Source organism: Panthera leo, chromosome B1 (assembly GCF_018350215.1).
Source record: "Panthera leo isolate Ple1 chromosome B1, P.leo_Ple1_pat1.1, whole genome shotgun sequence".
NCBI lineage: Eukaryota > Metazoa > Chordata > Mammalia > Carnivora > Felidae > Panthera > Panthera leo.
Window position 1 is genome coordinate 35,742,768 of NC_056682.1, and position 22,411 is coordinate 35,765,178.

Below are 22,411 nucleotides of genomic sequence, written 5' to 3' on the forward strand. Positions count from 1 at the left end.
ACTGGACAGTCTATAGAGCTCCTCCCATGACATCTCACCTTCCCAACAACCCTGTGAAAGAAGAGCTACTATGAATCTACTGTTCAGATGAGGAAACTGAGGCCCACAATTTATCCAGGGGCACATAGCCAGCCAGTGAGCATCTGCTTCCAAGTCCAATGCTTTGCTCCACCAAGCTCCCAAAAGGAAAGTGTGCAAAGCCAGCAGGCAGGGAAAGGGGAGACCCAACTGAGGACAAGAAGCCCAAAGTTGGCTGGCTTCACAGTTTCACTCCAGTTGGCCCTGTCCTCCTGTCCTGAGAGTAGGTTAAGGGAAGCTCTGAGGAGGAAAGGTCAGTCTGGGAGAGAAGTAAGAACTCGCCAAAACAACCCACACCCTGCTCTCATTGCGCCAGGCCACCAGGCCGTGTGAGCTGGGGGGGGGGGGGGGGGGGGGGACAAAGATGAAGGAGCAGGACCTGGTCCCCACCCTCCACAGGGCTTTCAGTCTGCAGTGGAGAGGGCCCTAAAACTGTGTGGGAAATGCAGTGGGCAGGCCGCCAGGACATCGATGAAGGCTGGACTGGCTAATTCCAGACCTTCTTTCTATCCCGTCCCCTCCTCCCATCTCCAGCCACACCTTGACCATCTCAGCCCTGCTCCCTCCTTCCTCTGAGCACCTGTCACACCTCTTGACCGAGCCAATCATTTGGCACTTGGCTTATAACCCTCAGATGACTTTTTATTATATGTTTATGTCCACCTTCCCAAGGTCAGAATCTCCTCCAAGGCAGGAGCTACTCTTCCTCCTGCGACAGTGACATGAGGTACATATTTAGTGAAGAAAGAAGGTTATTTGGGAAGTGATCAATTTGGGCAATACCATGGTATGTTCATAACCACAGCTGCACAGTATAGGTCCAAGCCACAGCCCCGGGCCTCAGTGATGTCATCGGCTTGCTGTGACGTCATCGTCGCTGGCCACTGTGGCGCTCCTCTGCAGCCTGCAGGCACGATGACGTCACCGTCCGAACTCGCCCAGACAAGTGCTTGCTGGAGGAATTAGCGAAGCTGGCAGCTAGAAATGCCGGAGAGAGGCCGTGGCGGGGCGGGGGGGGGGGGGGGCGGCGAGAGGTAACTGAGAGGCAGAGGTCAGTGCGCTGCGCACACCACTCAGACCTGGCTCCTAGACCCCTTACGGACTGGCCCCGCCCCCTCAGTCACTGACGCGAGCCAGCCAATCCGGGCAGCCCGCGGTGACGCGTAGCCTATCAGCGGACAGGGCTCGCCGGGCGCTTCCGCGTTCGCGAGCGCGCCTGGTCCGAGTCGGCAGGGGGAGGGGGCGAGGGCGACTGACTGGGATCTCACCCGCGTCCCACCTCACCCGGCGCGACCCACCTGCGGGGGCCCGTCCGCTGCCTCCCAGGGGACCCGATGGCCTCGGAGGGTCTGGCCGGGGCGCTGGCGGCGGTGTTGGGGGGCCAGGGGCTGAGTGTGCACAGCTGTGACTCGGCACCGGCCGAGGAGCCGCCGGCGCCGGTGCGGCTGCGGAAGAACGTCTGCTACGTGGTGCTGGCCGTGTTCCTCAACGAGCAGGTGAGCGTCCGCCGGGCCCAGCGCCCGGCCCTCTGGAGCACGCAGCCAGCCCCGGTGGGGACAGAGGACCTACCGACAAGAGCCACCGCTTCTTAGTGCGTGGTGCTTCCCAGTTTTGCAAAGCACTGACACTCACACTTACATCTGAGTTTTATACGGCCCAGCCCCGAGACTGTACCTATATACAGAAGAGGGATCTGAGGCCCAGGAACCTGTTTATTTCCTCCCGCTAGGCCTCATTGTCTTGAGAGGAGGGCTGCCTTCTTTCCCCAGAATCTAGCATAGTGCCCGCTTCGGAGTGGGCTCAGATCTGTCCAGTGCTTCAGAGACCTCTGGGTCCCATGGACAGTAATGGCACAACCTGCACTTATACTCAGACTTTCTGCCCCACCGTGTGATGTTCTTTTGTGCTGATCCCTGTACAAGTTGCTGCAACAACAGCTAGAAGGGGCCAGGGCTGTAGGTAGGAGTTGATGGGGTGGGGCCCGGGAGTGTGTTTCAAAGCCTAGGCCCCAGTGTGAGGCCCCTCCATGAGGGGAGGGGGGATGTCTACAATGCATCTACAGACAGGAGTCAGTGCAGGATACATGGCAAGCCTCACTGTGGGGCCTAATCCCCAGCCCCTGAAACAGCTCCCAGGAATCTTAGCCCCTTTCTCAAATGGAAGTCTGAAAGCAAAGAGGGATACATTGCACAGCGAGACAGCTGCAGCCCCCAAGCACACAAGGACCAGTCAACAATTTGAGGTATCCACCAGTAAGGGAGTGTTGGGTGACTCTGTTTGAGCTAGGATCTAACCCCAGGGCAAGGGAAGGTTCCCAGCCCAGCTGTGGTGGGGGTGAGGATCCTCTCTCTCCCCTCAGGATGAGGTGCTACTGATCCAGGAGGCCAAGAAAGAGTGCCGTGGGTCCTGGTACCTACCCGCGGGGAGAATGGAGCCTGGGGAGACCATCGTTGAGGCACTGCAGCGGGAGGTGAAGGAGGAGGCTGGGCTGCACTGTGAGCCTCTGACGTTGCTGTCTGTGGAGGAGCGGGGCCCCTCCTGGATCCGCTTTGTGTTCCTCGCTCAAGCCACAGGTATGGCCCACCTGGTGGCAGTGTTTGGCAGGGGGCAGTTGACACCTTTCCCCCAACTTGTCCTCTGGTGAGATGAGCCCCTTATTCTGACTGGTACAAGCCTGGCATGTCCAGATTCCAGCCTGAAGATTTGACCCCCAGCCCCCACAGCCCCATGACCCTGGGTCAGGGCTAGAATGCCTGGGTGGCCATTTACTCCGCCAGGCCCAGCATTTCTCTCAACAGAGACCCTTTCCTCCACCCCATCCTCGACATCCCTGCAGGTGGAATTCTCAAGACTCCCAAGGAGGCAGATGCAGAGTCCCTGCAGGCTGGCTGGTACCCTCGGACCTCCCTGCCCACTCCGCTGCGAGCCCAGGACATTCTGCACCTGGTGGAGTTAGCTGCCCAGTACCGCCAGCAAGCCAGGCACCCTCTTATTCTGCCCCAGGAGCTTCCCTGCAGTCTGGTCTGCCAGCGGCTTGTGGCCACCTTTACCAGCGTCCAGACAGTGTGGGTGCTGGTGGGCACAGTGGGGATGCCTCACTTGCCCATCACTGCCTGTGGCTTCACTCCCATGGAGCAGAGGGGTGGCATCAAGATGGCCATCCTGCGGCTGCTACAGGAGTGTCTGACCCTTCACCACTTGGCAGTAGAGACCAAGGGGTTGCTTGGACTGCAGCACCTGGGCAAAGACCATGCAGATGGCATCTGCTTGAACGTGCTGGTGACTGTGGCTTTTCGGAACCCAGGTATGCAGAGGGAGCCCCCAAAGGTTCGGGGTGAGAACTTTTTTTGGTGGAAGGTGATGGAGGAAGACCTACAAAGCCAACTCTTACAGAGGCTTCGGGAATCCTCTGTCATCCCAGTCAACAGATAGGAAGGTGCCATCTCTGTGCAAGGAGCTGGGTGACGGTGCTCCCCCCACCGTGGCTTTGCTTTCCTCTGGGGGAAGCAGGAGGTTGGCAGTCAGGGATCTGGTGGTGTTGGGAGCAGGCAGTTCTCCTGGTTGTCAGGGGAATTTCCTTCTCCATGGAGCTGGTCCCTACATCGCACCGAAAGGACAGTGCCTTTAACCCAACAAGGATTCCAGAGCTCAAGGACCTAATTGCCCCATGGGTACGATGAGGGCCCTCCTCCCTAGGGATGGATGTGAGAACCTTCTGAACCTGAGATGGCTACTCGTCATCATGAACCTACTTGTCATTTTCCATGCTTGCCTCAGGAAAGGCCTACATCTCATTCTCAGGCACTGAGAACATGGACTGGGTGCTGAGGGAGGTCATTCCAAGGGAGTGGGGCCCTTGCTGAGTAAATACATGGTACTTACTTCGCTTTCCTGCCTAAATGTCTCTGTGGAGAGGGAGTGAACAGGAAGAGGGGAGCACATCAAAAAAGAAGCTCCTCCCCTTGTCCCACCACCGCCCCCCACGTCTTCCCAGACAGCAGGCCTGTGTCCCCCACTTGCAGGACTGGGGCAGGCCGACTTCCTGCCACCCACTCTAGCGTCTGTGGCCCAGTGGGGTTCTCTTTCTCTTGTCTGCCATGGTGCGAGGTGTCCACATCCCCTCCAAGGTTTAAGCTGTGAGAACACCAGAAACTCCAGGGGGACAAGGAGTTGTGAAAGCTGGCCCTGCCTCTCAGCAGAGTTTCATCTCTTTGGGCTTCCCTGTTCCCTCCCTGCATCACTCTGCCTACCTCTAGGCTCCTGCCTCTGCCATTCTACAACTCTGGACCAAGCCAGACCAAAACCTTTTATTCATTTCCCTTCAGTTCAGAAGAATCTTGATTTAAAAAAAAAAAAAAAATTTTTTTTTTTTTTTTTTTAAAGAACTTTACTAAAATTTAAGGAAAAAAACCACAGGAAGTGAACAAAGAAAATATATCGTGCTACTCAATGGACGTAATACAGATTTCTGGTTCTGAGCAAGGACACACTTGATGAGGCTTCCCTTCTGAGGTAACTCCATTCTGACACTGAAGACCCAGGATAACCTCCAAGGCCCCCTTCCCATCCCCTCCCCCTGCCATCTTATCTTTCTAGCGTTAGGCTGTGGTAGGAATCCTTTTGTCCCCTCTGAGGACAAACATCTCCCACATGATGGAACCAAACCCTTTCACTCTGGTTCACTTCTCTCAGGGTCTGAGGGACCCACCAGTCTATATCCATGTCGAAGGGCAAACTTTGCTCCCACTTTATTTAGCCTATAGTAGTTTTCAACCCTGGGTGCCCATTAGAATCACCTGGAGAGCTTTAGTAACAATGCTGGGCCGCCCCCCAGAGACACGGCTTTCACTGGTATTGTAAAAAGCAAACCAAGTGATTCTGACATGCACTGAGGTGAGAGCCACTCAGCAGCCCTCTCCAAGTTTCCAACTTGCTCTCTCCCGGAGTTCTCTCAGCTACCCCTCCTGAGTGCACCCCCACACGCATACATTTAGGGACCAGGTTTTTAAAATATGAAGTCCACTAAAGCATTCATACAACTCCCAACATACAAACCTCAAAATGAGACTTGCATACAGATGCTTCAGACGGCCCATTCTTTCCCGGAGTCTCCGAGGCTAGCTGGCTCTCGGCTGTAGGTAAGCTGGGCAGAAATAGTGTGGCTTGGCCAAGAGAGAGCCTGGTTCCTGGCAGGCGCAGAGGAACATCAGATTTGCGCTGCCAGAGCCTGTCTCTATTTACCACCCGCCCCCCAGCACACTGCCCCCCTCCGCTCTAGTGCTGGAAAAGGAATTTGTCATTCTCAGGGAGGAAGATGGGCCTGAATGAGCAGCGGAGGCCTGCGCAGGAGGACACAAACGGTGGAGATCGGGGCAGCTGTGCCCACGCAACCAAACCATTGATTGCTGTGTTGTCTGGGGGGACGCAGTGCGAATGCTGAGGGGGATGGAGGAGGGGAGGATCTGTGACTCCCGGATGCTCAAATGTTTTCTGACTTGAAGAGGTCAGACCCAACTTGCCCCATGAGCTCTGCTCCCCTGTCCCACGCCAACACCCACGTGCGCACACACGCATGCACGCACATGCACAGTGTCCTTCAGAGCGGCAGTTAAGTCCTCCCCAGCTTGGAGGAATGCAGGAGAGGGAGAGGTCACTGAGTTCCTCCTCTTTCATGTCACCTCCTGGCAACCTGCGGCCGGCTTCTAGAAGCGGCATAGGCAGGAAAAGGAAGCGAAAGGGGCTCTGGCCTGCTCCTCCTTGCCCAGGAGCGAAGCCAGCAACTGCAGTCCTGCTGTGAGGTAATGCCTGGCGCCGCCTGTGTGTTCCTGCAGGTTGAGACAGATTCGGGCCGGGTGGGGTGGCAGCCCCAGCTGTGAAGGGCATGCAGGGAGAACAACACTACAACTGGCTGCCTGTGCCCCAGCACCTCCCCGCTAGGCCTTGGGGGCTTGGGGTCAGGTGGGCATCCTGGCCTCATCTCTCCCCTTGGCTCTCTTGCTCCCCTGGAAGAGTATTCCGTCAAGAACTCTGTGGGCTGGGTGAGATGTGGAGGGCCAGGCCTGGCCTCCCCGGGTCTCTGATCCCCTCTGCCCAGGTGTTGAGGACCTGCCGAGACGGGTTCAGAGGCGCCAGAGAGAAACCAGCTGGAGCCAGAGCCTGGCACCCAGCCCCCCACTTCCCAAGCCCTCTCCTGCCCTGGCTGCAGTTGCACCAAGTCTCTCATTAGCAGCTGCCCCCGCCTGGGCGCGGAGCATGCTTTGGGCGTTTGCCATGAGGTGGTTGGGAATTTTGCAACAGCCTCCAAAAGGGCCGGGAAGGGAGAATGGGCTTCTCTGCCATCCACTGCCCCTTCACCACAGGTTAAGTCAAGAAGGCAGGAGAAAAAATGTCAAGTCTCAGCAGCATCTGTTGTACCTAGCAAGACAGAGACAGGGCTCCCACGCCCCCATCTCTCTGGCCTACAGTTCTGACCAGCCTGAGAGCCATCACTCACTCCCTCTGTGCCCCTGGAATTGAGCCACAGGTTTTGGCCCTGGCCACAAATCGTCCGTAGAGACAGGTGATAGGTACGGAACACATGAGGGTTTGGGTCTGGGTGCTCAGCTGGCAATTACCTAGCTCTCCTGAGAAAGCCCCGAGGACACCATGCTGTCTGGGAGGCCATCTCTTTTGCTCCTTGGCTTCTGGTACCTTGGAGACCCACTCCCTGAACCCAGTCTGGTGTGACCGACAGGCCACGGTCTTCTTGAGTTAACCTGGGAGTGGAAGCCCAGGCCTCCTCAGAGGCAGAGGCACCTGGGATGTAGAGGTGGAACCAAGCTCCCACCCTGGGAGGCGGGAGGTGGCAGCCATGCCAGGTGCGAGGCAGCTCTTGGGCAGAGGTGAGGACAGGAGTCCCCCATCTGGTCCTGCTCTTGGCTCAGACGTGCCCTTCCTGGGGTGGGGACAGGTGCAGGTGAGGACTGTGCGGGGGGAACTTGACAAAAGCGATGGCAGCCAGCTCCTTGCAGAATTCCTCAAGAACCACCACGCCCTGGAGGAGAGTCTGGTGGTCCAGCCTGAGGGAGACAGCACGGGAGTCATAGCTGGGAGGCAGCAGGAGTGTACCCAGGATGACAACCCAGTGTCCATGAGGTACATCCCAACGGCAGACACCTCTGAGGGAAGATGGAGTTCGGCAACGGGCCCTCTTTGCCCTCTGGCCTGTGCTCCTCCCACTTCCCTTGAGCACTCTGCCCTCCCACCCCAGGGTCCATCCTTGGGCACCACTTCCCTCGGTTACTTACTGCTCCCCGGGGACCTGACCCATCAGCTGCTTGCGTACCAGGAGCAGTTTGCCTGGGAACTGAGGTACTCTCTGAATTCTCTGCATCAAGTCCCCGATCACCTACAGCAGGAATGAGACAGGACTGAGGGGGGCAGTGGTGACACTCATGCAGGGTCCCCTGGCTCTGCACTACCGTGGCGGGGGAGGGGCTGTGTGCCTGTGCCTTCCCCTGGCGCTGGCCAGGGTTCCCACTCCTGTAGCCCCCCACCCCCTGTCCCATTGCCCTCCCTTCCTGCACCACCAGCGACACACGCCCTTCGGCTCCGGCATCCTTACCCTGACAAGCACAGAGAACAGACTCCTGCACCCAGGGGCCAGGTTGATGTAGGGATCCAGGAGATACTCATGGATAAGGGGGTGGGGGAAGAGGGCAAGCCGGGACAGGACTGAGGTCACTTGCAGGTTCAGGCTGTATGGCTGTAGGGAACACAGTGGACAAGCTGAGGGTTGGCAGGGGGCGGTGAGCATTTTTGCACTCCCCCAGCCAGGCGCCTGGCCAGTGTGAACGTGTGCGGGGGTGGGAGTCTCACGTGATGTGTGTGTGTCATGGATTCCCTGGGGCTGAGGGCCAGAACATGTTAGGGCGTGTGGAGCAGAGGCAAGATGGGGCTTCCCGCCTGGAGAACGGAGAGGGGTGGGGTTGGGGGAAGGAGAGTATGGAGCTGAAGAACCAAAGAGGGCTCGACCCCCAGGGTCAGGCCACTCTCCTGAAGGACTCCAGAGGCAAACTGCCTCGAGTTTTCCTGTGGGCCCTCACCTTGTAACCTTGTAGCCAGGGCCCAGTCCTGTTGACTACCTGTTCCAAAATCCGGGACATGCGGTCAAACAGCATTCGGAGGAAGTGACCCTCAAAGAAAGGCCGTTCAGGCTCATGGGGGTCCAGGGGTGTGGGACCGAGGGGCCAGCCCCAAGGGGCGACTCGGGAGCTGCACTCCTGGAACTGAAACAGAAGTGAGAGTTGAGGAGGTGAGCCCAGTGGTCAGGAGGCACCCACAGGCAGAGGAAGCCATGTGGGAAGGATACACTTGAGGTTCTTGGCCGGAGCAGGGAAGAGAGAGAGATCACAGAGGGAGAAGGTGGAATTGATCAATACCACGGCTTTGAGGGATGAGAAGTGGATGTTGGCAGAAGCTTCAACACTTACCAGTCCATAAGCATCGTGAACGTATGTGTCATATCCAGTCTCCTCTAGGAAAGCTGAGGTCTTGGCTTCCTCGGGAACCAGGCAGAGGAAACTGAGAGACAGGACCCTAGGTGTGGAGGAGCTCCGGCTGGGCTGCTCTGTCTTTCCCTTCCCCCTCTCCAGCCCTGAGGGAACACTCCCTCCTGGGCTGCCCCTCATCGGGGCTATGGCCAAAGATAGAACAAACAAACCTCAAGTGACTTGGATTTCCTGACCAGCTCCCTACCTGTTGACGATCTCGGTCACTGCTGTTTTGCCATCTGAGTTGGTGGCAGGAGCTGGGGGAGGCTTTGCAGAGGGCTGAAAGCTGGAGTTGAGGAAGCCGTCCGTGAAGTAGGGGTCTTCCTCCAGATCTCTGTGGCCAGGGCAGATGAGTGGTACCAAGGAATAAATGAGTAAGTGTGGGGGTACTGAGGGCCGTAGTGGGTCCTGGGCAGCCTGAGGCTTCCCAGAGGAACAAGGTTTCACTTACAGGGTGTCCTCGTAGCTCTCGGGCTCAGGTGAGCCTCGGGCCACATAATGGCGGCCCTCGAGGTTGCAGAGGACCAGGCTGCGGAGGACCTGCTCATGTGGCTTCTGGAGCAGCTCCTCAAACAGCCGAAGCGTGGTGATGCTGATCTGGGTAAGAAAGGGTCAGCAGGCGTACCTAGGAATTGCTCACTTGGATAAGAAAGATCAGACAGCAGGGTTTGGGGGGAGTGGGTGGCTGCTGGTCTAGGAGCCAGAAGTTTGCCGTCCTGGTTCTGTTACTAATTTGATGTGTGCTATCGGGTAAGCCAACTGGCTTTTCTGTGTCTCAGTTTCCATGTTTGCAAAACGGAATATCGGCCTCACCTAGCTCAGAGTAGATGTAAGCCTCAAACAAGCCAAATGAATATGAAATAGGTCTGGAAAATATAAAGTCACATGGCAAGTATGCGATCACAGAAAACTATGTGACAAAAGCAGTCTGGCCGCCATGACCATGTCACTGTTGGGGGCACAGGTAGGAGTTTCAATGCCTCAAGGTAAGCTAACGACAGTGGGAAGAAGCATGCAGGAAATCCCTTGGGCAGGGGTTGATGGGAGGCAGTAGGATACGCCCCCTCCTGTCCCACCTCACCTCATCAGAGAGGTGATCGCAGTGCCCGATGAGGTGAGCGCACAGAGAGCGGGGGCCATCTTCGGGGGCTGCGGGCTGCGGGTCTGCACCCAGGAGGAAAGCCACAGCCTCTCGCAGCAGCGCAGGGGAGCGGAGCTGGCGCAGCATGGCCGTGAGCAAGGCGGTGGAGGTCAGCACACTCTGCTCAGAACTACAGGGAGACAGGGGCACCTGGTGGCTTAGTCAGTTAGCGTCTGGACAACTGGACAACTGTCAGTGCAGAGCCTGCTTGGGATTCTCTCTCCCTCTCTCTCTCTGTCCCTCTCCTGCTCGCTCGTACTCCCTCTCTTTCAAAAGAAATAAATAAATAAACTTGAAAAAAAAAAAAAAAAAAAAACTACAGGGAAAGAGCACTGAGCCAGGCCTGGGGGCTGAAAGCCAGGCAGGGGACGTAAGACCAAAGAGGCAGCTAGGAGTGAATGAATGTGGTGCTGACAGAACCCCTTCCTGGTTTCCTTACATCTTGGCTTATATTTCTCGCTCCCTAGCCCTCCTGAGGTCCTAGAGTCCAGGAGCGGGAGGACTTTGTCAGCCCATGTGTGTCAGGGGGCCAAACCTGGCAAACATTAACCATGGAGCCCACAGACCCATGTGACTCTGGCCAAGGAGGTCCCTGGCCTTAGGGACAGGAAAAGGTTTGGTGGGGAGGGGCAGCTGGATCCAGACCATGGCCATGCCCAAGGGGACTGGACATAAACTTACACATGCAGGAGGTGGGGCTGCAGAATCTCCATGAATAATTTCTCAGCTACAGCCTTTGCCAAGGCGTCTGCAACCACCTAGGTGCCAAAGAGCATGTATTAAACACATTTTACCCCATGAGTGCTTTCCACTGAGAAACAACTGTGTCCTTGCAGTGTCTAACATAACAGGCAGACCTAGGGCCCTAGTTCCTGAGAGACCTACTTGTTCCTCAAGGTGGATGCAGTGAAGAGAGTGGGGTGAACCGCGGGGCACCCCCACAGAGAGCCCTGTTGATGTCCGCCCCTGCTCACCACGTGTGCCTCTGTGATGAGGTGGTCGCAGTAATCAAACCAGCCCAAAAAGGCAGCCAAGGCCTCCTTGCCAGGGAAAGAAGCCTCATCAGACGGGGCACTGGGCAACCTGAAGGGGGAAGCAAGAAAGGAGCTGGGAGGCCTGCCTCAGGTACCTTCTGGAATCTGGGCCCCTTCTCCCTGCAACCACTGTTGCTGGGAGAGCAGGTACAGAAGCAAAAGTAGTGTTTTCCTCAAGGGAAAGCTGGGATGGGCTGGGATGGGCTATACCCTCAGGAAGAGGGTGGCCAGCAGGGGTCCCCATCCCTCCTGGGAAATCAGAGGAGTGGCTACCAGAGGACAGGGAGGGCTGCTAGCCACTGAAGATGTAGCCCTGCTTTCCCTGGCCAAGTGCCTACCTCCAGCTGATGCCCTCTAAAGCGGCAATGTCTGCGGGGTCCAGGAAGGTGGGCATGGACTGGTACAGCTGGCAGAGGTGCTCGACGATGGCAGGGCAGCAAGGGCTGCTGTGTACCAGGTAGGTGGCAGCTGCCTGTGAAGCCACACTTACCAGGAGCAGCAGGTTCTCCTGGGCCTTCAGAGCCACCCGACCTTTCTAGGGGTAGGGGTACAACTTCAGGGACATACATCTGAGCCCCCAGATCCCCTCCCAGCAGTTCACCCTCCCCACCCCTCTCCACTCTGTGTGCAGCTAGCACCTTGCTCTTGCACAACCCGATCAGAGAGGTGATCAGGTTGCTTTCCCCAACTCCTCCATCTGGCTCCTCTGTCTCAGCAGGCAGCTGGGTGGTCAAGGCCTGGGCCTTACAGGGACTCATGTCAGGAGACTTGCTGTGGGGGTGGTCCTTGTCTTGGATGCTGGCTGCCTCTCTAGGCAGGGTGATGGGTTCTTTGGATGACTTCTTCCTACTGACAATCTTTTTACCCTGCAAAGAAGGTTGCATGAGGCCAGCTCATGGTACAGACCATTCCCCATGATGCCCCCTTGGGAATACAGGCTGCACACTGGCTGGCAGGGCCTTGCGTGGAGCTAGAGAGGAAGCCGCCTAGGTGCCTGAGTACCTGCTCCATCCTCTACTTCCTCAGAAGGGCCACAGGGGTCTGCCCTGGGGTCTGGGCCCTCCCGCTTCTGTTCCCCACAGAGGTGCTCACTTCCAGGATGTAGGTGAGCAGGGCTGGATCCTGTTGGATCTTGGAGCAGAGAACGGTGGTGAACTGCACCTCCTCCTTTTCTGTTTGGGATCCAGGAACTGTCCCACCAAGTCGGAGAAGCTTCTAGAAGGGAGGCAAGATAGAAACAGAAGGGAATGGGGTAGCAGGGAAGAGAAGGGCTTGACCCTCAGACACCCCTTAGTTTCTTGGTCCCTCACCTGCACAGGCCTGTGGACGTTGAGGTAATGCAGGAGGGGGTGCTGCACCTGGGCCAGAACCTTGCTGAAGAACTGGAACACCTGCTGTCGCATGCCTGGGGGGTACTGGGGGTCAAGGAACAGAGTGCCCATCAGAAGATGAAGCCATGACCATCACCTGGAGTGCTCCTCCCCCATGGGCTATAGCACAATCCTCCCTTCTGTCACTGCTCAGAGGGCGCCTTTTCTGCAAGCCTCCTTCCTTCACTTCCTGGAGATACTACAGGTTTGCTTCCAGAGCACTACAATCAAGTGAGTATTGCAATAGGTGAATATCGCGATAAAGCAAGTCAAATTAATTTTTTGGTTTCCTGGTGAACATAAAAGCTGTGTCTACACTATACTATAGTTTATTAAGTGTGAAATTGCATTATATCTAAAAAGCAATGTACATGATCTTAACTTAAAAATACTTTATTGCTAAAAAATGCTAACCATCCACACTTCCAGCGAGTCATAATCTTTTTGCCAGTGGAGGGTCTTGTCCCTATGTCGGTGGCTGCCGACTGATCAGGGCGGTGGTTGCTGAAGGTCGGGGTGGCTGCGGCAATTCCTGAAAATAATACAATGAAATTTGCCGTGTTGATCGAGTCTTCCGATTTCCCTGCGGCCCGCGATGCTGTTTCATAGCACTTTACTCACAACAAAACTTCTTTCAAAATTGGAGTCAAGCCTCTCAAACCCTGCCGCTGCTCTATCGACTGAGTTTATGTCATGTTCCGACCCCTCTGTTGTCATTTCAAGCATCTTCACAGCATCTCCACCAGGAGTAGCTCCCACCTCAAGAAACCATAGTCTTTGCTCATCCAGAAGGAGCAACTCCTCATCCGTTCAAGTCTGCTCACGAGACGGCGGCAATTCAGTGCCATATCCAGGCTCCTCTTCCAGTCCCGGTTCTCTCGCTGTTCCCCCTGACACACACCCACAGACACCTCCGCCACCACAGTCCGGAAGCCCTCACGGTCCTCCATGGGGGCTGCGATCAAATTCTTCCAAACTTCTGTTCATGTTGCTATTTTGACCTCTTCCCGTGAGTCACGAATGATCTTAATGGCACCTAGAATGGTGACTCCTTTCCAGAAGGTTTCAATTTACTTTGCCCAGATCCATCAGAGGAATCCCTGTCTGCGGCAGCCATAGCCTTACAACATACATTTCTTAAATAATAAGACTTGAAAGCTGAAATGACTCCTTGACCCACGGGCTGCAGAATGGATGCTGTGTGAGCAAGCACAGAAACCACATTCACCTCGTCGTCCATCTCCATCAGCGCTCATGGGTGACCCGTGCACTGTCAGCGAGCAGTGGACTTAAAACACTCAGTGAGCAGAAGTGTGGTCATTCAGGCTTTGTTGTTCCATGTACAGAGCACAGGCAGAGTGGATGGATTTAGCATCATCCTTATGGGCCCTCGGCCTTCCAGAATAGTAAATGAGCCCTGGCTTCCCTTGAAGTCACCAGCTGCCTGTCCTTTGAAGCTTTGAAGCCAGGCATTGACTTTGCCTCTGTAGCTGTGAAAGTCCTAGGTGGCATCTTCTTCCAACAGAGGCTGCTTCACTACGTTGTAAACCTGTTGTTCAGTGTCGCCGTCCTCATGAATTATCTGAGCCGGATCTTCTGGAGAACCTGCGGCAGCTTCCACATCAGCTCCTGCTGCTTCGCCTTGCACCTTGATGTCACGGAGACGGCTTCTGTCCTCAGACCTCGTCAACCAACCTCTGCCAGCCTCAGACTTTTCTCCTGCAGCTTCCTCACCTCTCTCAGCCTTCACGGAATTGAAGAGAGTCAGGGCGTGCTGGATTAGGCTTTGGTTTAACAGAATGTTGTGGCTGGTTTGATCTTCTATGCAGACCACCCACATTTTCTCAGTAAGAGCAACAGGGCTGCTTCGCTTTCTTATCATTTGTGTGTTCACCAGAAAGCACTTTTAATTTCCTTCAAGAACTTTTCCCTCCCATTCACAACCTGGCTAACTGCTCGGTGTGAGAGGCCCAGCTTTTGGTCTATCTCAGCTTTCGACGTGCCTTCTTCACTAAGCTTAATCATTTCTAACTTTTGATTTAGAAACATGCAACTCTTATTTCGCTTGAATACATAGAGGCCATTATAGGGTTATTAATTGGCCGACTTTCAATATTGTTGTGTTTCAGGGAATAGGGAGGCCCAAGGGGAGAGAGAGAGATGGGGAGTGGCTGGTAGGTGGAGCAGTCTTACATGGGCACTGTCTGTGGTGCCCCCAATTATAATACCAACATCAAAGATCACTGATCCCAGATCGCCATAACAGATATAATAACGAAGTTTCAAATATTATAAGAATTACCAAAATGTGACACAGAGACACGAAATGAACAAATGCTGTTGGAAAAATGGTGCCAATAGACTTTCTCAACACAGCACTGCCATAATTCTTCAACTTGTAAAGCATGCAGTATTTGTGAAGCACAGTCAAGTGCAGTGCAATAAAACGAAGTCTGCCTGTATGAAACTGGCCTCCCCTGCACTGCCAATTCCCCGTCCCGCTTTATTTTTCTGCATGACCTTCTCATTGTTGAATATACCGCATGCAGGCTCCTCTTATTATCCACCACTCTCTGACTAGAATTTTTGTCTGTTTTAATCACTGCTGTGTCCCCAGCACCTAGGACCCTGCCTTGCACATGGCTGGTTCTTAGTACATCTTCACTGAATGAATGCTGACAGTAATGGGAGCATTTCCTCAACCTAGGTGATGGGAGGACAGGTGGAAGAGCCTGGAACACAGGGGCTCCAGTTTGGGTGGAAGGTTCCAGGGGCACCCCAGGGTCCTGCCCACCTCAGCCTTGCCCAGCGTGCACAGGGTCTCCAGGATTTTGTGCTGCAGCAGGTATTCCAGACAGGGCCCTGCCTCGCCAGCTGCTGTCTGCTGCCTCTCCTCGTAGACCAGGATGTCCAACATCTGCCTCAGCCGCCAGGGAATATCTGTTTTCTTGGCGGGGGTGTTTTCATCTAACAGAGATTCAGGAAACAAAGGTGGGGGGGGAAGAGGGGCACTCTGTGTTGAGGGGGTCAAGCCCACAGTCCCCCCGGAAACACTGGGGGGGGGCGGAGGGTAAACCTGGAGTAAGGCCAGGTTAACAGTTTGCTTCAAAGACCAAAGGAAATGGAAGTTAGCACTTGGTGCCTCTATATTTAACAAGACAAAAGATCTTTTAGGGGCACCTGGGTGGCTCAGTTGCTTAAGGGTCTGACTTTGGTTTTGGCTCAGGTCATGATCTCACAGTTCATAGGTTCAAGCCCCATGTCGGGCTCTGCGCTGACAGTGTGGAGCCTGCTTGGGATCCTCTCTCTGCCCCACCCCTGCTCACTTGCTCATTCTTTCTCTCTCTTAAAATAAATAAAATAAACATTAAAAAAATTACAAAAAAGTGGCATCATTTTTCCTCCAAACTCTGGGACATACAGAAGGGTACACTACCCAGGCTGCAGGCCAGCTCTGGGCCAAAGTGACAAGCCATGGGCTTAGGGGTCTCTGTCACATAATGTAGAAGCTGTCTTCTAGCAGCTTCCTGAGAGGTAACCTCCTGTCCTCTTTACACTCACAGGAGACAGTACTCCATTTTTTACAAGGCAGAAAAAGTCCATGCACGACCACAGGTTTGGAGGCAAAGCTGCTTCACTGTGCGAAGGTCTTGGTGGAGAAGCTGGGGCTTTTGTAGTCAGAGTCTCAGATGGAGCGTTCTTGTAAAACTAGTTTTGGTGCTTTGGGACTGGCCTTGGAGCACCCCCTAGCTTTTCTCAAAAGCATTGGCTTTTGAGCAACTTGGCTCACCTCCCCCACATCTGCACCTCTGGTCTAGGTACTGCTCAGGAAATGAATGGATGGGGTCAGATGAAATCTCAGGTGGACCTGAGTCAGTTCTGGATCTTTTCCCACTGTCCTGATAGATTGGGGCTCTCTGTCAAGAGATGTTCAGTCTAAAAGGTACAGACTTCCAGTTAAAAAATAAGTAAGTCCTGGGAATGTTAAGTACAGCATGGTGACTAGAGTTAATGTATTGTATATTTGAAAACTGCTAAGAGTAGATCTTAAAAGTTCTCATCGCAAGAAAAAAAAATTGGTAACTATATAGGGTGATGGATATTAACTAGACTTATTGTGATGATAATTTCACAACATATCCATACATTGAATCAGTATGTTGTATATCTGAGTTATATGATATGTTACATCAATTATATCTCAATAAAAAAGGGTCTTCAGTTTAATTTTTTTAATAGCTAATGACATTTCTGATTCCTTTTAAAAATATTTATTTATTTTGGGGGAGAGCGCAAGCAGGGGAGGGGCAGAGACGGGGACAGAGGATCTGATGCTGGCTCTGTGCTGACAGGCTGATAGCAGCAAGCCCGATGTGGGGCTTGAACCCACAAACTGCAAGATCACAACCTGAGCTGAAGTCAGATGTGCAAATGACTGAGCCACACAGATGCCCCTCTGATTCTTTTTTTTCTAATGTTTATTTATTTTGAGAGAGAGAGCAGGGGAGGGGCAGAGAGAAAGAGAGGGAGAGAGAGCAAGAGAGAGAGCGAGAGTGGGGGGGGGGGGGGAGGAAGAGAGAATCCCAAGCAGGCTCTGCGCTGTCAGCACAGAGCCCAATGTGGGGCTCAATCTCAGGAACCATGAGATCATGACATGATCCGAAATCACGAGTCAGACACTCAACCGACTAAACCACCCAGGTGCCCCAAAAGATCTTCAGTTTAAAGCAGTTGTTCTCAACTGGGGGCGATTTTGCCCCCAGGAACATTTGGCAATTTTTGGAGACATTTATGGTTATCACAATGGGTAGAAGGTGCTACTGGTGTCCAGTGGGTAGAGGCCAGAGCTGCTGCTAAACACGCACCCCCAAAAGCTCCCCCCCACAACAAAGAATGATTAAGTCCAATGTCAACAGTGCCAAGATTCAGAAACGTGATTTAAAAGGACCTTTAGGTGTCCCTCAGAGTGTCCAAAGACTGCTTTTTAATTTCTTGGGCTGGCTCAGGCTGGAAATAAAGTCTTTAGGAAAGATGTAGACTGGAATCAAACCCTAGTCTGAACCAGGAGGTAGAAAGCCAGGGATGCAGGACAGGGTTACCTGGCCACCAGTGTGTATCTGCCAATACCAACATATTGACTACAGAGCAGCCAATCAGATTCCGCCCCTCAGAAAGCCATCCTGATGGGCCCAGATTACCTGAGGCTCTGGCTCTCAGCTAGGGGAGAAGGACACAGGCACGTTACATGCCTGGACTTCAGTTCTCCTCCTACCCTAGATTTCTATAAGGGAAATGCCCTCTAAGTCAGCTCAGGGAAAAGAGGAACAGGTACTTGGGGACTACAGGCCTGGACGTCTGCAGAGCTGGAAGCTAGGGGCAAGTGGGGCTCAACCTCTGCCTTGAAGTGTCAGGCCAGTGAGACGCCCAACTTCCTAGTCCCTACTCCCACTTCACTCGGCTCCTCTCCCAAAAGGTCAGGGTGGGGCCAGCCCCCAGTCTGAACTCCTCGGCAGCAGTTGTCACCTTATCCAGGACACCTGCATCTCTGCCTTGCGTGGTGACCCTGCCTACACCTTCCTCCCCACTCCCTGTAGGAGTCCCCCATCCAACAGGAAGCAGGCCCCACCTGTGCTTTCAATGTAGTAGTGCGTGATGCCCTTCCAGTGCTCCACGAAGGCCTCCAGCAGGTCAATGCTGGGCTCCCGCTGTGGAGAGAGCAGAGACACAACCTAAGTAGCCACCACAGTGATCACGGGCTCCGCTGCCACCATCACCCATCAGAACAGATGTTCTACCATTTACCAAGTGTTGGGTCAGTGCTAGGCCCTGGAGGAAGCACAGTGATCCAGGTTCTCAAAGGGAACAATAACACATTTTCCCCAGGACAATCTCTTGGCACCTCTCCTGGACCCCCTCTGTCCTGGAAATGCTGTACTCCTGCTACATGTCATGATTCCACAGTCCCTGTCCTGGAAGAACTAAGAATGTTGGTGGGGGAAACAGACACAGAAACAGATCCTCTCAAGACAGTTATACTACAATAGAAAGACATAGAGGAAAACAGTGAAGCGTCCCCAAAATAACAAAATAAAAATGATACACTTGGAAAACATGGCAGAGACAAAGCTTTTAGGTCTCTCTCAATTTGAGAGTCTGCAAAAATCTGTGTTCAAGGCCACTGAAAGGCTTCATTCAACCAGATGGGTAATGTTAGCATAATATTAATAAAGTGCCTTACTTACAACATGCTTGCATCTTTTATCCAAGGCTGAGAACTGCTGGAGGAGTTAGGGGTGCACAGCCTGAAGCCCCAGGGAATTCTATTCCCATTGTGAGCAAGCCCCAAACCTCTCCCTTTTCCAGAAGTGATCTCTCCATCTCTACACTGAGAGTAGCTTTGAATTGATAACTACTTTCTCTGAAAACTCCAAAAAAGAGTATTTGTTCCCTTTTCTTGCGGAGTAAATGACTACAGGAGAAAAATGCACAAATAATCCCTTACCACAGATGCTCATTTCTACCTCTCCATCTCTGCTCAGGCCACTCCTTTACCCCGGAAGCCCTGCATCCCCCTAAGCTTGCCTAGATCCTAACAGTCACCAGTGAGGTCCGGCTAAGGGCCACCAGTTCCAGAAAGGCCTTGCCAGAGTTCTTGGACACATCTTTCTCTAACCTCACACTTTACTACATCATAGAACTGACAGTCTACTCCTTATTTATTCAGTATCTTTTGAGTGCCCACTGTGTATAAGACGCTATGCTAGACGCTACAAGCAATATAAGGATGTTGAAGAGGGGCGCCTGGGTGGCTCGGTCGGTTAAGCGTCCGACTTCAGCTCAGGTCATGATCTCAGGGTCCGGGAGTTCGAGCCCCGTGTCAGGCTCTGTGCTGACAGCTCAGAGCCTGGAGCCTGTTTCAGATTCTGCGTCTCCCTCTCTCTCTGCCCCTCCCCTGTTCATGCTCTGTCTCTCTCTGTCTCAAAAATAAATAAGTGTTAAAAAAAATAAAAATTAAAAAAAAAAAAAAAAAAAAAAGGATGTTGAAGACCCAGTGCCAGGGAGAAGAGAATATAAAACCACCCTGAATAACTCAGCTACAGGAAGTTGCGTGAGGACACAGGAGAGATGGAACATGATCTCTGGGAAAAGAGCACTGGAACAGAGAAGGCTTTACTGAGGTTACCCTTGAACTAAAACTTGAAGAACAGGGCCCGAGTTCAACAGTTCGAGATGAAGGAAAGACATTTCCTGCAGAAGGAACTCTGCACAGAGTGTCTGGGACGAGGATGGGTTGATGAGTGTATGTGTCCCTGTACATCAAGCCACCAAGTCAGGATTGTTTTTTGCAGGCAGTGGGGGGCAGTCAACGACATCTTCTGAGCAGTGTTCCAGGCAGGGTCATCTGGCAGTTTTGTGTAGGAGATGAAGGCAGGAAGAATGGTTGGAAGGCCATTAAGATAGGAGAAAGAAGCAGTAACACTGAATCAGAGGCCCTGAAACGCTCCCAGACAACCTTGTCTTCTTTCAAAGTTAGCTGTGGGGGGCATGACTCTTACTGGAGTGGCACCTCCAGTAAGTCATTCCAAACACACTTTCCACATGAATTGACTGCATCTTACCACGTCCTGTGTGATACTATTATTGCTGGACTAGTGCTCACCTCTTCTACCAGACTGTGAGCTCCCTGAGGGCTCAGGTTCTGTGTTTTCTACCTCTGCCTGCTCCTAAAGGGCTCTGCACATAGTGACTACTCATTCATATGTACTAAATAGCTCAGCAAACTCCTTAACACCTCCTTTCCATAGTTTCTTGTCTCTTGGAAAGCCCCCTGCTCCTTGACCAGCACTATAATTATCTCACTTTTCTGTGATGGGCTCTCATCTAGTCTCAAAATTCATTGATAGTCTCCTAAAACCTTGAGCTGGACTTACATTAGAAAAGAACAATTGGGTAAGAGGAGAACCCAGAGAACACAGACTGTTAGCAAACTGTAACGGACTGTCACAAAACAGACTGTTGGAAGAAAGCAAGGGAATCTACTATTAGTTATCATAACTCCAAAGGAACTATACCACATGATGATCTTTACTATCTTGGTTAATGATAACAAAGATGTTTTTTTAAAAGAACCATAAGGATTGCTATTCTGTTTTGTCAGAAGAGGGCAGGAAGGAGCACTCTCCCTCCTTATAACAAGGAGTCAAGCAACTTGCTGGGGTCCTAACCTGGTGACCCAGCCAGGGGAAGGGCTATGCCCTGATCTGGGGGGTAGAGAGCAAAAGAGGGGCTCCTATCTCTCCTGACAGCTATACTGGGTCAGCCAAACTTCTCCAGAATTGTCTATATATTGTATACTCAGGAGCAGAAGATCACTTGCCTAAAAATATTTCCCTTGACCACCAGTACCCCCTCCAGCCACTGACGCAGAAATTCCCTCATTGGAAGCATTAGAAATTCACTTCTCAAAACTAAGGCTCTCTCTGGCCCACCTACCCACGCTGTCCATGGAACTTTCCCTGACAGGTATGAAGTAGTTTGTCACATCACTTTCTTTCTTTTTTTTATTTATTTATTTTTTTTAAATTTTTTTTTATTTAAAAAAAAATTTTTTTTTCAACATTTATTTATTTTTGGGACAGAGAGAGACAGAGCATGAACGGGGGAGGGGCAGAGAGAGAGGGAGACACAGAATCGGAAACAGGCTCCAGGCTCTGAGCCATCAGCCCAGAGCCTGACGCGGGGCTCGAACTCACGGACTGCGAGATCGTGACCTGGCTGAAGTCGGACGCCCAACCGACTGCGCCACCCAGACGCCCCGTCACATCACTTTCTAAGATGACAGCTGTCTTGATAAGAGACAAGGAGGAGCAGAAGAAGAGATCATTTTAGAACCCCTCCCAAGGGGGGCTTCCCTGGAAGCACCTGGACATCGGGAAGGGCAGGGCTGGGGACAGGAGGAGGAGAGGCAGGAGGAGAAGCTTTTCACTTTCTTCACAAATCTCATTAAGGCTGAGCCTGTTCCCATGTACAATAAGCTCTATTTTGGGGGGGTGCGTTGAGGAGAAAGGAGGTGAAACACAAGTCTGTTTCTCCAGAGCAACTCTGATACAATATACTAAACCGATCAATTAGAGGAGGACTTCTACTTTGAGACAAAAGAACTGTTAACTCTACAGACAGATTCTTGGCAGGGTTGCTTTAAACAGAAGGCCTCTGGCCTACCCTATCCACACTGCACTTTTATCTCACTGAATGAAGTGAACCCGCCTGTGACCAGCCTTCAACTCCCAACAGAAAATGGCAAAAACACAAACTCTTCCTCACATGGCTGCCCGAAGGCCCCACCAGGCAGGCCTCTCCTGACTCAAGGTCAACTTGGCTCGGCTGGTGTGGTGCGGCTAGTGTGGTGGGAGATAACATTCTGTATACAGCCCCTGGGCCCTGCTGTTTCCTGGGCCAGGCACCCACCCACCTCTGGGTTGTGTATATACGGTCAGGGCTTGGGCCATCTGGGCCGGAACTTCTCAAGTGGAGGCTGAGAGACACGCGCCTGACTAAGGTCCTGGGGTTGTCTGGAGGCTCAGAAGGAGGGCAAGGGACGTCTATTTTTCAAGCCCAGGTGACCAGGAAGGGAGGAGCGTGGGCCGAGGAGGAAGGCGAACAGCCTGGGGAGGGGACTTCGGGGAAGAAACTCTTGGGTGACAAGGGAGCCCTCTGGCACAGAAAAGTTGGGGAACTGGGAGCGAACTGGGAACGGGGAGCAGGAAAAAGAGACAGGAAGCCATTTGGGGAGAAGGGTTAGGGGCTGGGGCGATACGGAGACGGGCTGGAAGTCGGAGCGATCGGGAAAGAAGCCACGCGAAGCAGGAGTGCTGTGCGGGGGGCGGGGAGGGGGGCGCGACGGGGGAGAGAGGAGGCCAGGGAAAGGGCGCCGCGGCACGGGTGGGGGTCCACTCCCCGAGGCGGGCCCGCGTCCTCCGCCCGCCCGCCCGCCCGCCGGATCCTCCCCCGGTCCCGCGCCCGCCCTTCCGGCCTAGGCCCCGCGCGCCCCGGCCTCCCCCGCCTCACCGCCCCCACGGCCTCCTGCAGCAGCGCTCCGAGCCGGCTCAGCATGTTGGCGGCCCGGCCCGGCCCGGCTCGGCTCGGCTCCCGGGCGGCGGCGGGCGGCGGCGGCGGCAGCGGCGGCGGAGCTCACAGGCGGAGCGCGGCCCGGGAGGCGCGGCGAGGAGGCGGGGCCCTGCCTGGCCCGCCCCGCCT

The 22,411-nt window shown here is 53.7% G+C and overlaps 2 protein-coding genes across 6 annotated transcripts; one reads left to right on the plus strand and one right to left on the minus strand.

The window, feature by feature from the left end:
- Positions 1-1,291: 1,291 nt before the first annotated feature.
- Positions 1,292-3,965, plus strand: NUDT18 (nudix hydrolase 18). 2 transcript variants are annotated; one of them, XM_042934637.1, is made up of 4 exons: positions 1,292-1,574; positions 2,195-2,320; positions 2,438-2,651; positions 2,915-3,965. In XM_042934637.1, the coding sequence occupies exons 1-4, from the start codon at positions 1,413-1,415 to the stop codon at positions 3,508-3,510; spliced, it is 1,098 nt and encodes a 365-aa protein (XP_042790571.1). In that variant the 5' UTR covers positions 1,292-1,412; the 3' UTR covers positions 3,511-3,965. The 2 variants fall into 2 exon arrangements, with proteins under 2 accessions (XP_042790571.1, XP_042790572.1); XM_042934638.1 differs by lacking the exon at positions 2,195-2,320.
- A 491-nt stretch (positions 3,966-4,456) lies between these two features.
- FHIP2B (FHF complex subunit HOOK interacting protein 2B) lies at positions 4,457-22,325 on the minus strand. Of its 4 annotated transcripts, none has more exons than XM_042934639.1 (17): positions 22,223-22,325; positions 17,781-17,859; positions 14,949-15,121; positions 12,095-12,199; positions 11,877-11,999; positions 11,423-11,650; positions 11,123-11,319; positions 10,725-10,833; positions 10,432-10,508; positions 9,691-9,880; positions 9,061-9,206; positions 8,815-8,943; positions 8,550-8,640; positions 8,202-8,345; positions 7,682-7,822; positions 7,365-7,465; positions 4,457-7,136 (listed from the first exon to the last, which is right to left on the minus strand). In XM_042934639.1, exons 1-17 carry the CDS (start codon positions 22,265-22,267, stop codon positions 6,998-7,000), a joined length of 2,217 nt encoding a protein of 738 aa, XP_042790573.1. In that variant the 5' UTR covers positions 22,268-22,325; the 3' UTR covers positions 4,457-6,997. The 4 variants fall into 4 exon arrangements, with proteins under 4 accessions (XP_042790573.1, XP_042790577.1, XP_042790576.1 ...); XM_042934643.1 differs by lacking the exon at positions 22,223-22,325 and adding an exon at positions 21,627-22,026; XM_042934642.1 differs by lacking the exon at positions 22,223-22,325 and adding an exon at positions 17,957-18,971.
- Between the last annotated feature and the right edge of the window lie 86 nt (positions 22,326-22,411).